The sequence below is a fragment of the Myripristis murdjan genome, chromosome 7 (assembly GCF_902150065.1).
Source record: "Myripristis murdjan chromosome 7, fMyrMur1.1, whole genome shotgun sequence".
NCBI classification, from domain to species: Eukaryota; Metazoa; Chordata; class Actinopteri; order Holocentriformes; family Holocentridae; genus Myripristis; species Myripristis murdjan.
The window spans coordinates 28,784,443-28,800,496 of NC_043986.1; the positions used below are offsets into that span (position 1 = coordinate 28,784,443).

Below are 16,054 nucleotides of genomic sequence, written 5' to 3' on the forward strand. Positions count from 1 at the left end.
TTCCATCTCAACTGTCAGCTGGTAAATAAAAAAATACAAACAAATAAAAACTGATTGTTATAGTATACCACCAACACTGGTACACTTTATCGTCACATTTGTGCACACTCCGCAGCACATACATGAGTTTATTCCAGATTAGGAAGAGATTTCCAATATATTCCCGTAAATTAGCTGTAATCTTTTTTTCAAACTTACTGACGACTGGCTGTAGTCAATTTACTTCCGTTTTCTACACCGGTAAAAAAGCACAGGGAAGGGCGACCCAGTCTTTCGGCTGATTGGCTGAATCAAAAGTCAATCGTGATTTCGCCGTGTTCTATTGGTTAGAAGTCCGGGATATGGGCGGATGTTATCGGCGTGGCACCCTCGTGGGCGGGACTGACAGGTTGGAGAGGAAAAGAAAAAGAAGGCGAGTGGCTCAGGCAAAACGGTAAAAAAATGATGTTTAAGCCTCTACTAACAGTCCGTTTCTGTGTGTTCACGTTATATAGCAGCGTGACTGTCGAAGCGATGCGGTAAATGAAGCGTTTGAGGTTGTTCTCGGTGTGGCCGGCAGGTTAAAGAGGCCCTCTGTCCCGGGAAACTAGGCAAAGTTAGCAGGCTAACTGCTAGCCGTCTGTGATGGTGACGGAATGGGAACTGGCGCTAGCTGGAAGTTAGCTGACACACTACTGAATCAGTGACACACGTCCCTGTCGTACACAACAGGCCGCTGAATTTACCAAATTAATATTACATTACGTCGGTAACCTAGATGTATTGTATAGCAGGCCACTGGAGGTTGAGATGGCAGATGGGATATTATTTTATACACAGGGATCAATAGCACAAGTTAATTAATTTGTATTCGTTAGCATACAAAATTAGCTAGCTGTGGCGATGAGGAGCTGAGCTGAAAAGTCAGTGCTGAGGGATGAGGGAGAAATAACATCAGCATTTCCAATGTTATCTGTATTCTGTCTTCTTTGCAAAAATAACACTTATCCATTCAGTGATTTGATAACAGTATATGAAATCAACAAATATTCTTTGAAAGGCAAAAGTCTGCTTTAAAACAAGCATGAAAATAGTTCCAGTGTGTTCATTAATTCTTCAGTTAAGTGTGTGGTTGCGTGGCTCTCACACAGTGCATTTGTTTGTAACACTCCCAGTTCAAAATCTAATGAAGACTCATGATCATGTAACTCTGTCACCCTGGAGGTCCAGCAATCACTGCTGAGAACTTTGTAGGCTGTATTGTGTATTAAAGAGCTATTTTTTTATGGTTTGGTTTTACACCCCTATTTATAACTGTTGGCAAAACTGATTTCAGCGCATCCATGCAGTATCTGCTCAGTCAAGTCTTATGTGTGCATATTCAACTCATAGAGATCAGTGGATCTTATAATTAATACATTGTTTCAGTGGTGTGGCTATAGAGTGCGTGATTTAACTGGAGATCTGTAACATCATCATGCCATCATCAGGTAGTTTTCCGTTGAGATCCTTATCAAGATCTCAGGATTCAAGATTTTCCTCGAATTTAGGAGTCACTGCAGTGATGTCATCATCAGAGGAATGACTTCGATGTGGGAGGGAGCTGAGAATCCATTTATGAGCTGAAGGACAAAACTTGACCCTTCATTCAGACAGGAAGCTTAAATCACTTGAGTGTGTGAAAGCTTGAATTGGAAATAAGCAGTGGAAGTGACACAATCAATAGCTTTTGCTCGCATTTTCTTGGTAAGACAATGTACTTTAAACTACTTCTTGGTGATATTTGTTTCTTCAAGCTTGGCAGCTAGCACCAATATTGTCTAATGGGGGGGGGGGGGGGGTGCAGTGTTTATTATTTTTTATTTCAGGTGTCATTTTAGTGTCATTTGTCACAAATACTTAGATGACATTTTCCTGTTCTAAATACTAGACAGAGGAGAAATTGACCAGGATAATATCCTGCTGAAAACAGACTTTGCTGAGCTGTAGCTGTTTTAGATCATAAGTGTTGACCAGTTGTTGCCAGACAGTTGTTTGGATTGGATAAGTGCATACATAATCAGATCACAGCAAGGTGGCTGTTCACACTCTACATCGATAGGTTTATGGGATCTGTCAGGACCTTTAACATTCACTAACAATTTCTAGTGCCACACAAGTGCTGATCATTGAAAACATTACATGTTTTTACATATGTGAATGATGTGCGCTTCACTAGGCACAGCCACACATGCATTTAACCGGTTAGAGGTGAGAGATAAGCAGATTGTAGGACATGTATGTTCAGTGTGTATGGTTTTTATGTATTTCTGCTTGAGAATTTTGGAAAGTGCAATATCAGACATGTTTATCGAGAGAGAAATGGTGTCAAACAGCATGAAATTTGCTTCTCTAGAAACACTGTCAACCTCACCATGACTCACCAGACGTTGGATGTAGTCATGCAGTCCTTGTGATAGCCTTCCCTACAGCAAGACTCTGAAGTCCTCTGACCCCACTGGTTTTCATTGCAGCCACCTAACAGGGACTGATTGAGTCCTGGGATGACATGTTATTTACTGCTTGTTACAGTAGAAAACCAACAGTACTCTACAGCTGGTCCTCAGCACTGGCATTGGATAAAAATGTTTTGTTGGCAGAAGGTGTGGAGGAGGGTGGTTATGGGACCCAAGAACTTTCTGTTGAGCCGTCTGGGGATGTCGTGGGTCTATTTCAGCAAATCATCTGTGACAGGAGATGTTACCTTTGTATTTTCAACAACGGACCTGTTCTTACCCACCCCCTATCTCTGTCCATGCTAGGTTTTTACTCTAGTGACACTTGCATCTGGTCATGTGGATTGGTAAATGTTTTATTTATGTTAAGTTTGTCTGTCTTCATTCCCAAATGTTTGTTTTTCCTCCAGATGGCTGCAATCCGAAAGAAACTTGTGATAGTCGGGGATGGAGCTTGTGGGAAGACCTGCCTTCTCATAGTGTTCAGCAAGGATCAGTTCCCTGAGGTTTATGTGCCCACCGTGTTTGAAAACTATGTTGCAGATATTGAGGTGGACAGCAAGCAGGTAAGCTTTTAACTATAATTGTAAAGTTATAAAATTTGAAGGCCGTATATTTGTTTTCTCAACCTTAAATTAGCCCAGTGACAAAGCATGGAACACATGGTCTGAGGCTCTAAACATCAGCAGTTTATTTCAAAGCCTCTCTTCATGATGTATGTGCTCTGAAATGAGTGCATACTCCCAGGTTGTTCTACCAGTCTGACCCAAGCGTCATTTATAGGCTTATCTGTTCTTCTTTTTCTTATTACTGACACCAGTTACATTATTGTGTACTGTAGACTGCTACTATTGCAAATTCACTGTTACCTCCAACAACATTGTTTTTCTACTTAGTCCCTAAGGCTTACCTGTCCTGCTCCAGCCCTGTCGTTTCACACCTTATCCAATTAAGGATGTCATCTTTCCATTACACCTTAATTGGATCAGGTGTGCAAAGAGCAGGGTTGGAGCCAAACTTTGCAGGACAGATGGGTCTTGAGGGCTTGAGTCACAAACACTGATTTATAACACAGCTGTATACAGTGTCTCCCACAGCTGTGACAAATTATGGACAAATTATTTAATGTCATGAGACCAGTATTTTTAAGGTGTAAAGTTGGACTGGGCAAAAATCAAATGTCATGATGTCTTTGACCAAATACCTCTGATGATATTGTGACTGTATTATAAGGATGACTATTGATGCCTTCAGAGAATATGTAGAGACAAAAGGGTTTTTATAACCAATCATAAGTAATGTGGATATGGTGACCAAGCAGGTAGAGGCAAATAGTAGAACAGAACAGTATATTATCATATCCTAAATCCCAGACAATATGTGGCCTTACAATATCGCCCTCTTATCAATTTATCACTCAGTCCTACTGGAGAGTCTATTTCACATGAGCTAAGGGAAATGAAATAAACAATTATTGCACATCCACCCCCCACCCCAAGGCTGCATTACAGATTCTTCCTCCATTCTGTTTGTGTTGACAGATACAGTGTGACTCAGTAGAGATTTGTGTTGCATTTTAGTTGCAAATTATTGTAGGTCACTAACCCACTTGTGAAATTTGGCACTATTACTTTTTGTTTAGATGACCACCTTGGTGAGACTTGTCAGCATCATGGCATCCAAGATGAATTGAGGATGCACATTTATTTGTCAGGCTGCTAATTTACAGTACATGTAATATTAACATTGTATACTGAACACTGGTCCGTTTCATGTAATGGGAACTAATTTCCAGTGTACTGCAGCTATTTTACCTTGTAAAATTCTTAATGGGCGGCCAAGTAACCAGTCAACTCTCTTATGAAAATGACAGTGGGCTTACTAATGGACAGGCAGTGTAATCCCTTCCTCATATGTCAGTCTTGTCATAATACTGTATTGTTGTTATAGTACTAGGCTGCAAAATCTTCCAAGTATCAAAATACAAAACCCACTAATTACGATTCAAGTAATGTAATATCAAATTTGTTGTCCATATAGCGCAGTACCTTGTGTTGGCATTAAGTGTAGATAGAGATGCAAGCAAATGTTAAAGAATATAATGATACAATCTGGTAAAAGAGATGATGAAGCAGCTTCTGTGAGGCTGGAACAACATGAAAATATCAACAAGTAGATCTAAACACTGCTCAGACTGGGACTGCAATGCCTCTTCATATGGTGGTATTTGGTCTTTTGTAGGGCTGGGTGATATGGACAAAATCAAATATGATGGTAGTTTTGACTGAATACCTCAATATCGATATTGTGACAATATTGTAGGGATGACTATTGGTACTTTTTGAGAAATAGCCATTATTAACGTGGATGTAATGACCAAGCAGGTAGAGGTAAATAACAGAACAGCTACAACAGTCCATTACGGTCTAGAAATCCCTGTGCAGTACTGTAACATTTAAAACCAGGAAGAGACGGTTACACCATATCACTATATATAAAATCCCAGATGGTAGTTTTATGTCATGATATTGATAAAATATCAGTATATTGTCCAGCCTTAGTCCTATGTTGTATTGCCAGGTAAAATGGCTCCAGCTGCATTCTCATTGTGTGGCATGTCATTTGAAGCAAAATTGCACCGACTATCAATAAGAAGTGGGCTGTATTAAAAACATAATGTATTAATACTGTAATAACTACAGTGGTTGTTAGGATTGTTAGCAAGTACTTTTTGAATTCATTTCCTAGAATAATAAAATAGAGTTAAATGGTTGAGTGTGCTGTGCAGTGTCATTGAAAGCGGCTTGAGACAAGCTGTGGAGAGTGTTGTTTGAGAGAGAGAGACATGCTGAACGAGCTGTGATCTGGCTGGCTGTTCCAGGTGGAGCTGGCTCTGTGGGACACAGCGGGTCAGGAGGACTATGACCGACTAAGGCCACTCTCCTATCCAGACACAGACGTCATCCTCATGTGCTTCTCCATCGACAGCCCTGACAGTTTAGGTAAAACCACGGGCACCCTGGTTGTTCTTTTTGTCATGTGTGTTTTTGCTGTGTTTGATTGCTCCATGTTGAAAATTAACACGTTGTGTTTGTTTCAGAGAATATCCCAGAGAAGTGGACCCCTGAGGTCAAACACTTTTGTCCTAATGTACCCATCATTCTCGTGGGAAACAAGAAAGACCTGCGAAATGATGAGCATACACGTCGGGAGTTAGCAAAGATGAAACAGGTGAGTCAGTGAGCACGTTTACATGCACACCTTATTCCTGTATTAACCGGAATATTCGCAATATTCCGGTTGCACACGTGTCATGTAAACACGCACCGAACCCGATTAAGGTCATATTCCGGTTGGAGAGAATTCCGAATAAGCCCCCTGGAATATTCCTGTTCCAACCGGAATATTGTGCCATGTAAACACCTTAGTCGGAAAACTCCCCGAACCGGAATATTCAGTCACGTCTGCGCATGCCCGACTCACAAGGAATTCTGTGGCGTCTTTGTTGCTATGGTTACCTGCAAGTGGGGAAAACGGCAGGGCGAACAGCAGCAAGAGCCAGGAGACTGCAGTCCACCTTCAGCTAATGAAAGACTTAAATATCACGGAGTATATCGATGGGAGAAAACATAGAACTAGCGACAGAAGAAGAAGAAAAAGAAGACGACGACGAGGAAGAACACTTCTTCGTCTGTTTTTCCGGCAGACCAGACGCCTATACACGTACTGCTGCCCCCCGCGGCTGAGTGTCGCATTACATAAGAGAGTGGAATACGCTGAAACACGGGGGCATGCCAAGTAACATGTAAACGGAATATTCCAGTTGCCGTGGCGCAGCTACCTTAACCGGAATATTGAGCCGAACCGGAATATGGTGTGCATGTAAACGTACTCAGTGGACCCCTTTCAAATACTGAAAGGTTCATACCAGTGATCCTGAATGTTTGGCCCATTTGCTACAATCTACCCAAATGTTACAATGCATGTTAAATTACAGTAAAGATTTCCTAACATATAATCAAAATCCCTTGATTTTTAAATGTGGACTTTTGGTTGAAACACCCAGCTTATAATGTTTTGCGGCTAAAGAAGTTCTCAACATTCATAAGCCTTAGAACTGATAATTGGCTGTGTAAAGCAAACATTTCTCGGGGACTGTTTTCCAGCAGAGAGACTGTTTGACTCTGCCCAATTTCAAGTCATCAAAACACAACAGTGCTGCTGCTTTTAGGAAAACTGATGTGGAGGACTTTGTTACTGTGATGAATACTGGTGTGAAGAAAGTCTGATGTCTCATTTTCATATCGTAGTGGAATGAAAGGCTGGATAAAGTGTGGAAATGTAACAGTATTTAAATGTAACAGTATTTAACATATACGTATAATCCTTTAAAGTGTTTAAACCTGCAGGGTTCATGTCAAACATGAACTGAGAGAAACGTCCCCACCCTTTGCAATTGAATTTCCTTGTCCCTACTAGTCATTCCCTTACCTTAAAGAAAGTGTGATTGCATTAACATTTTCATTATCTACCAAACTGTAAATGTCCCTAATTCATTAATTACTTAGTGTGCACAGAATAATATGCTGGAATAAGAAAGTATTATCGTTGTGAACACTCAAAGTACTTGTTTTGCCTTTGACATTTATTCTGTCGTAACCCTCTACTTTTTTTTGTTGTTATTCTGTCCATTTAAACAGGAACCAGTGAAGCCAGAGGAGGGGAGGGACATGGCTAACCGCATCAATGCCTTTGGTTATTTGGAGTGCTCAGCCAAGACGAAAGACGGCGTCAGGGAGGTGTTTGAGATGGCCACTAGGGCGGCGCTGCAGGCCAAGAAACGAGGCAAGAAGAATGCCTGTCTTCTGCTATAGAGTGCTGGGAGAGACGGGAGTGGGAGGGAAGGGGAAAACAAACCAGGCCAAGGAAAAAAGTATGCATCCCTCTTCTCTGTCTGCCTTCACACTAAGACGGGCAAGATTTCACGGGGATTAGGGATGGGGGAGAAAAAAAGACAACCCAGGCCAAAGGAAATAAGAGATGAGAGGTCAAATGCGATGGAAAAAACCAGAGTAAACACATTAAAGGCCAAGGTGATTGCTGTTAGCTTTCAAATGACTAATCGTGTGGTTAAGATTTTTCATTAGACCCTCAACTACGAGAAGGTAAAGAGAAAAGAACATCACTCAAACCTTACAAAGTGTGGTTAGTGCACTTAGGCAGGCCTGCCCGTTCTCTGATGGGAGGATGTTGAAGATTGATTTTCTCTTTGGCCCTAAACCTCAGCACTATCGTTCTGGTCGAGACAAGTTCCAGAAGAGATCAGGGGCATCACATTGTATCCAAAAAATTATATCCTTGCCCAACTTTTGTCAGACTTCCATGGCTTGCAGTGTGTCTGTGCTTGTCTTTCAGTTCTGTCCAATCATTCCATAGGTGTTTTTATTTTCTTTGTTTTCCCCTATGGATAAACAGACCACCCTAACTTCATGTGGACCGGCCTTTCTCTTTTACAAACCAGTGGTCCACAATTATAGTTCATTTGATACAATTTTCATTAATTTAAAAAGCTAAAAGTTTTTATTTTCATTTGACCATAAGTACATTGGATTAAATACTTGGATAATGAGACCAACTGATTTGAGTGTTTTATATAAGCTTGTTCATGTATTAATGAAGAATTTAGTTGATGCTTAGTTGGGCTCTCGGGTCAGAATATTTTATTGAGTTGATGTGGACTGTCAGACACACTGTCAGGGTTAGAGAAGGCGTAGGAGTCTGTGTGCAGTTTGATGTACAGCCTTCTACAAATTGGCTTATTCCTCTTTAAGATGAATTGCCTGCATGCCAGGCAGTTATTGGGACTGTTTTTAAAATTTATTGACTTGTTTTTGCCTTTCTGCCAGTCCACTCACGATGTGTCTAGAACTATTCTTTTCCTGTTTCATTTTCTGTTGTACTTTATTTTAACTTTGTGATATTCTACTGGCTTATCGTTTTTGTATTAGTTGCACATATTTTGAAAAAAAAAAAAAAAAAAACAACTTAACGAGTTCAATATTTGAAAATAAACTCATGAAAAACACATGGAATTATTGAATGCAAACAAGTATCTCATAAAAAAGATTGGTTATTTGTGAGAGGAAGTCTTTTGTATACAAATGTATCCTCACATTTCTCCAAATGTCTTTTTAAATGTATTCTAAAGGAATAAAATTGTAACAGGGAATGACCAATTGTGTTATTGCTGATATGTTCCATTTTTACAAAAAGACTTATCACAACATTTCATTATTCAAAAAAACATGTATTTGTCATTTGGTGGGAGAAATGTGACTAACCACATAATATATAGTACATGTATCTTGGCCTCAGTTTTCACAGTGCTTCACTCTATAATGTTTGATGGAGTCCAGCGACAAATTCTTGGTAAAATGGCTCTGAAAGAAAAGACAGGAAATTAGCATTTGGTTACTATCAGAAAGGATCTGTACTTGTCAGCGAGTTTCAGAATGATCAGAGCTGATACTTTGCGTACGACCACAAACCTGAGTCCGGCTCAATGAGTGAGTGTCTGATCAGGAAGTCCAACACCACCATGGCACAGTTGGGTTTGAACTCATCAGCAACCAGCAGCTCCTTCACCTGAAACCAAGACAAGCAGGTCAGCTTTCAAATACTCCACCAGGGCCACAACATGCACCACACCAACAGTTCAGCTGGCTCTCTGACATCTTGACCTGGAGATCATTGAGAAAATGCTCTGCTAGAATATCACAAAAGCACTAACCTTGTCTATCGGCAACAGGTAGAATTCCTGCACTTCTCCATCCCCGATTCTGGGCTTGAACTCAGCAGGAAGTTGCAAATCGAAGACAAACTGACTCTCAGGAAACACTCCTTCCTCATCCTCATATGTGTAGCTAGAATTGAAAGACACATGCCGTAGACTTGTCTTCAGTGTTGACTCCATAATGTCAGTGCTCCTACACAGCCCTTACAAATTGAAATAGGAAATTGCTTTCTATTATTCAAACCCAAAACTCATGCCAGTATCCGCTGATTAAACAGACCAAAAGCTCAAGTTCATTTTAGAAATAACGGTTTGCTGGAAGCCCTCCCCTGACCATTATTACTACAGCAAGTCTGGTCATTATTCATCATAATAATAATAATACATTTTACTTGTACAGCACTTTGCATGGTAGTTAAATAACATTACATAATGCAAAGGTACCAGAGACAAAAAAAGTAAACTAAGATAAAAAAAAAAAAAAACTATAAATAAGAACAGGCTCATTTCATGGCTTACTTGAATGAGGGGTTTAAAGACAGTTTGTGTGAAAATAAAGTCAAAAAGCAGGAGGCACAGTGGTTCTACCTGTTTTGCCTGATTAAACTGACATCCTATGCAATTGCCCACCATGGCAGCATAATTTTAAAGGTAACCTTGTGTCACATTCACACACACATACCCCTGGATTACCATAAATCTCTGAGCTGGATGACACAGACGTCCAGATGACTGACTGAAGTGACCAACATGCCAGGGCAAAACCAAATGACTGACCTCGAGGCAGGACAGATTTTCAGCTTCCTCACCTGACTGTGCTCACGGGACGAGCCCCTTCAGCGAGAGCGGCAGGGATGCACGCCTCCTCCTCACACTCTTTGACCAGTGTGTGTCTGATGCTCATCCCTGCAGCCAGCCCCCCTGCAGCCTTCAGTGGACAAAACACCACAGGACACACATTAAGAGCGCTGTGTGTGGCCAGAGCGGGTCAGCTGCTGGAACAGTCAGTGTGGCTCACCAGGTTATCCAGCCGGCCCGGGTACGTCTGCTTGGTGGCCGAGCGCCGTGCCAGCCACATGCTGAGCTCTCCACCTTCACTCACAGTGTAGCCATTTATATGGACGCCATACCGCTTCACGCCAAAAAGACCTGGGGGGGATTCCACAAAACACTGTTACAAACTTCACCTGGTGATTATGGAAAAGATAAGAGAAGGTATCTTGGCAATAGAACTGAAACAATTAATCAATTAATTAATTCAAGTCGACTGACAGAACATTAGTCATGTTTTTGATAACTGATTCATTGTTTTAATGAAGTCAATCAAGTAAATACACCAAACATTTCCTAGTTACAGCTTCACAGGGGCTTAGGTTAGCATGCTTTTTCTCTATTTCACATAGTTTGGTTACATAATAATTTCTTTTCCTTTTCAAACTAAGTAGGGAAATTTAAAACTTGCTTTTGGGCACTTGTAATAATACCTTTACTTACACAGTGCTTTTTAAAACAAGTTAAAAAGCACTTTTACTGACTATTAAAGAACAGTAAGCGAACGCATAATAAAATATTAAGATACAGCACAGCAAAAAAATAAAAAAATAACAGCAAACATGAAAAGCAAACAAATATTAAAGTCAATAAAAGTTGTGATGGGACTTGTCATTATTTTTAAAAACACACACACAGAATGATTTGTCGATTAATCGAAAAAATAATCGATAGATTAATTGACATTGAAAATAAACATTTGCTGCAGCCCTGCCTGGTAGCAGTTATGTGAATCTGTGCAGCCAAACATGAATATGAGGTGCTGATTATTGCTAATAATAAAGAACATTTCAGGAGATAATATGTTGCACTTTGTAATGTCATCTGGCTGACGTGCAAGTCCTGCAAAGGCTTATTATTGTAGATTTGTTTTATTCATTAGTTTTTGTTTTGTTTTGTTTTGTTTGTCAGTTCAGTTTAGTTTCAGTCAGTTTCCACAGTGGGTTTGCTCATTTCAGTTTAGTTTTAGTGTTAGTTTTAGTTTGATTTTTTATTATAGCATGGGGATGTTTGTCAGTTTTGTAAATAAGTACACAATATTATTTCAGTTAGTTTTCTTTTTCTTTTATAGTCTTTATTTTTATTTCAGTTTTTTTTTTTTTTTTTTTTTTTTTGCTTTAGTTCTGGTGGACACTCAGTGGGATATCCCCCTACTTGCTGGCCCATGCAACACCACTGCAGACAGAGCTGTGAGTGCATTTTCACATGTCAACTTACTTGTAGCTGCTCTCTCCATCCACATCAGCGGAGTGTCACAGAACCTGGGCATCACAGGATACCTCTGAAAGCAGATGGTTTTGGTGTTACTGTGGAGGCTGCAGAGTGTGATGTGTGTGAGAGAGCAGTGTGTGAGAGCTGTGTCCCGGGCCTCTCACCTCATCCCTCCAGCCTCTAAGGCACGTCAGAGAGGCCTCCCCCCTGAGCTGCTGCAGGACAGCGGCCACGGCCTCCGACCTCCTCCCGTACGAGTCCAGACTGTGGCATAGGGAGATAGCGCCGCCCTGCGGTGGACTGAACACCTCGGGATACTTTGTCAGGAAGGCGGCCATGTGGGGAGGAATCCAGCCGACCTGCTCCCCGGCGATCTCAAAGCGGAAGCATGTAGCCCGACAGGAGCCTGTGAGGGACGGACAATCACAGCTGAGACAAGCCAAACCACTCCAGCTACAGAGGCGACATGTGTGATTTATACCACCACACCCAGACCCAGTGTCCTCAGCTACCTGGGGAATAAAAGTTATTCATTCTGCGGAGAAGTTGCAGCATTTTTTCTGACCAGGCAGCCTGAGCCATCTGGACTGGAGTTTCGACTGACAGTTACACTAACAATGACAACAAAAACATAATGATACTGATTGTAAACACTTTACAGTCATGCACTGAGCCACTGATTCTGTCTACTCCATCTTTTTCTTCTTCTTCTTTATTTTGCAGCAGACTGAGCTCATTGGTGCCCTCCACAGGTTAATGATGGAACTACTACTAGTGTTAATCTCCTTTATGTACCAAATAACTGTTTTAAATGACAGAAAATACTGACATGAGGCCCCTGGGGCTGAGCACAGGTGTCTGATTCATTTTTACCCCACATGTTTCATTATTCTATTTTTATTATAGAGAAAACTAAAGTGTATATAGAAGCCTAATGCATTTACTTAAGGTTAAAAAACAAACAAACAAACTGCCGTTTCTCAGAATTAATGAGATAATTGTTTCAGAATTCTGAGAAAACATGTCATGACAAAATCTTCTGAATTAATGAATAATTGCCTAAAATACTGAGAAAAGCTGAGAATCATCTCAGAATTTCATGAAAGGTTTTCATGTGAAAAAATGTACAGTTTTTCTGAATTAATGACAATTATCTAAAATACTGAGAAAAGTTGCTATTAAAAACAAATCTGCAGTTTTTATGTACTTTAATGAGAATTGTCTCAGAATTTTGACAAAAAAAATCTGCCCTTTTTCTAAATTTCAGAATTTTCTGACAGAATTTTAAAATGGTGAATAGCAAAATAGCCCAATTGCATTGCACATGATCACCAACCTCTTGGAATTATTATGTTTACTGTTATTATTCATTTTTTGCCATATCTGGGAGGAATAGGTGTGGCTGTTGCCCTCTGTTGACTATCTCATTGGTGACTGCATCCTTGTGAGTTGTGGGGAAGTCTGCCCTGCCAGAAGAGAGCTGCCTGGAAGCCTGTGAGCATGACTGGGTTCAGTGGCGGGGCCCAGGGCCATGAGTCCTGCCTGAAGATGCTGCCTTGATCCCGATGTTGGGATCAAGAGGCAGTAAGGTTCACAAGGTAAAGATCCCAAGTGTGTAAGTGTAAGTTTCATAATATCACAGCTGTAGCCAAAGGGGAAAAGGAATGAATTACACTTTCCCCAATACTATAACTCTGTGGTTCTCAAACTGAGGTTCAAGGACCACCAGGGGTCCTTGAGAGGGTGCCAGGGGATCCCCAGAAAAATGGGGAATATTTTAATTATACTGCTATGTCATTAATTAGATGTTATCCCAGTGAGAGGCTGTATGAGAAAGACTATTCTGTTGAGAAGTTTCACACTCTGCTGTAACTGAATATTATTTGTGCATTTGAACTTTGAGCATTTTCAAAGTTATTTCAGATTTTACTTGAGCACATTTTCAGTCACATCAAAGATATATAATGTTCTCTTTTCTAAAGTGTTACAGTTTTATCCTGAATAACCTACATTTTGAATTTGTGTGATTTTTACACTGCTAATTTGACTCCTCATTATAGTATTACATGGTCTTGTGAATAATAATAAAAAAAGTATATATTTATTTATTTATTTATTTTAACAGTAAAATCATCTGACGAAAATGGGAACCAAGCAAATGCAAAAATACTTCAGGTTCTAGTACATTTATTGATTCTACAAAATGACATTCACACAGCAGCACATGTGGTCATCATTAGTTTGTGTTTAGAGTTCAGTGAATACAAGTGTGCTCAAGCAGGATGAGATCAGTGTGTCTTGTCCTCAGTGTCCTGTGTGCTGCTGCCGTCTGTGTGTGAACACACACTCTGCTGTGTTTTCTCCTCCTGGATCCTCTTGATAGGCAGCTCTCTCTCAGCCTCCTCAGCACACGGAGCTTCTGCAGCCTGGATGTGCAGCGTCCCGTCTGCAGCCAGGTAGCAGCTGACGCCTTCAGGATTCACCCGTCGGGGCAGATCAAACTCCCGCCTGAACTGGTGGAGTGTGTAAGAGCAGGAGCCTTTCCCGTCCTCCTGCTTCCTCTTTGACTTCCCGCTGACTGTCAGCCTCCTGCCCAGCTGCTGGACACACAGCTCCTCTGGGGAAAAGCCTTCAGTGTCCAGGCTCAGAACAAAGGGCCCTGCCTGCTCCTCCGGCCGGACGGCCACAGAGGCGGGGACGGGCTGCGTCTCCTGTAGGATCTTGTGTTGAACTTTGTCCTCCAGCTCCTGTGTGTTTGTGCGCAGCAGATGTCGCTGGTAGAGCAGAGGCTGCACCTCTGGCCACAGACTGAGCACAGGCCAGTGGAGGTGCATGAAAGGGCCGAGGGAAGCCTGCAGTCCATGTGAGCACAGCATCTTCAGTGTGTCTTCAGTGTGGAGTCTCTTGTCCCAGTGTGTGTTGTGTTGCTTTCTGCCTCAGCAGTGGGACGGTCCCAGCTTTTCTATCCTCACTGGAGGAGCTCTGGTGTTTTCAGGAACTTTCCTGTCACTTCCACAGATTTCCACTGGGTGGAGCTGTTACCCCAGGCTGCTGACATCACCACACTAAAGGAGCAGTCCTGAGTTTTCAGGAACTTTCCTGGCATTCCAAAATGTGGACATCAGTGGCAGATTTAGGAAATGTAACATCTGTGGCAAAAATGGATTAAAGTCTCAGACACAAAGCACAAATAGGAGAATATATTCTGATATAATATGATATCTATAAATCCTACATATTCTCAATCATAACAAATCCTTAATTTTGATGTTTGTCTATGTTTTACATACAGCTGTTTACTAGCCCACAGTATAGCTGTTTACTGTACATCCAGCCCAAAGCAAGCACATACCCTGCTGCACACACAAAAGTAGCAGTAACATATTAAAAACATCAATGGAGATGAATATTTGGCATTTTGGCATTGTCACTCGCCTGCAGATGATTTCAAGAACTCATCAGTAATGTTAGGCACAGCACTGATCTCCAAGTTCATTTTGATGGGTTGCAGCTCAAGGGCTTTGCTTTGCAATTTATATTCCTGTTTACTGTACACCCAGCCCCTTCAAAACTGAGAGAACAAATGTTTAATATACATAAATAAATAGAGAAATACATAAAATTACCACCAACCGCCTTAAACAAATGTAATTTCCTTAATATTACACCACAGTGTCATTATTTACACCACAGTGTCATTATTTACAGGTTACTTAACTTTAAAACCTAACTGTAGGTCGTAATAAGCTGCTGTACAAACACCGTTTGGGGCTGCTTTTTGCCGGAGGACAGTCTTCCTCAGTAACAGCTGTGTTTACCCTGCTATTTCAGCTTAAAATGGCTGCTGTGAAAAAGGTCTTGAATGGAGCCTGGCCAGGCTAATAAGAGACATCAGAGACAGTGTGAATGTTTATTTCAGCCTGCTGTTAGCCGGGCTGGCTTTGACGGTGTTGTGCTGAAATGTCCCAGCAGCTCTGCTGACACACATGTTGTGGAATTATGCAAAAACAAAAAGGCATGCCTGCACAGCTAATATATGTGATATTCGATGTGATATTCTACATATAACCTGTAACTGCCTCACATTGCAGTTTTTTTTTTTTTTTTTTTTTTTTGCTGTAACATACCAGTGTATGCACATTCTATTTTTAGTTCTTAACCCTTAGGAATATCACAAATAGAACTGAGACAGGGAGGCTGAACTAATGTTCTGCAACGGTTTCTGGGGGGACCGTTTAAATGCATACAGAGACAACTAACAGTAATAGACGTTTGTTTTGTTTTACAAGTTAAGTTTTATATAAAAGTCAAGGAAAACTCAGGAAGAAGCCTTACCCCTTTGTATGTTGTAATGCAGCCAATGAGGTTTGTGTCATTTCTGTTTTTTCTGTTATTTATTTTATAGTGAAAGTTAAGCTTACGCTACTGCTAATGTTTGCTAGCGGCTAACATTGCTACTGTTGCCATTGTGTCTGTAGCTATGATTGAATGTAAACGAATCAGCTAAAAAACATTTCTATTTATG

The 16,054-nt window shown here is 40.9% G+C and overlaps 3 protein-coding genes across 3 annotated transcripts; 1 reads left to right on the plus strand and 2 right to left on the minus strand.

Annotated features, from left to right (window-relative positions):
* The first annotated feature begins 336 nt into the window (after positions 1-336).
* On the plus strand, positions 337-8,515 carry LOC115361712 (rho-related GTP-binding protein RhoA-C). Its single transcript, XM_030055293.1, has 5 exons — positions 337-433; positions 2,885-3,040; positions 5,356-5,476; positions 5,575-5,705; positions 7,175-8,515. The coding sequence occupies exons 2-5, from the start codon at positions 2,885-2,887 to the stop codon at positions 7,346-7,348; spliced, it is 582 nt and encodes a 193-aa protein (XP_029911153.1). The 5' UTR covers positions 337-433; the 3' UTR covers positions 7,349-8,515.
* A 245-nt stretch (positions 8,516-8,760) lies between these two features.
* tpk2 (thiamin pyrophosphokinase 2) lies at positions 8,761-12,261 on the minus strand. The gene is made up of 8 exons (XM_030055292.1): positions 12,042-12,261; positions 11,694-11,935; positions 11,536-11,599; positions 10,286-10,416; positions 10,077-10,195; positions 9,265-9,397; positions 9,023-9,119; positions 8,761-8,914 (listed from the first exon to the last, which is right to left on the minus strand). Exons 1-8 carry the CDS (start codon positions 12,109-12,111, stop codon positions 8,868-8,870), a joined length of 903 nt encoding a protein of 300 aa, XP_029911152.1. The 5' UTR covers positions 12,112-12,261; the 3' UTR covers positions 8,761-8,867.
* A 1,438-nt stretch (positions 12,262-13,699) lies between these two features.
* LOC115362202 (heat shock protein 30-like) lies at positions 13,700-14,559 on the minus strand. Its single transcript, XM_030056046.1, has one exon. The coding sequence runs from the start codon at positions 14,403-14,405 to the stop codon at positions 13,818-13,820; it is 588 nt and encodes a 195-aa protein (XP_029911906.1). The 5' UTR covers positions 14,406-14,559; the 3' UTR covers positions 13,700-13,817.
* Between the last annotated feature and the right edge of the window lie 1,495 nt (positions 14,560-16,054).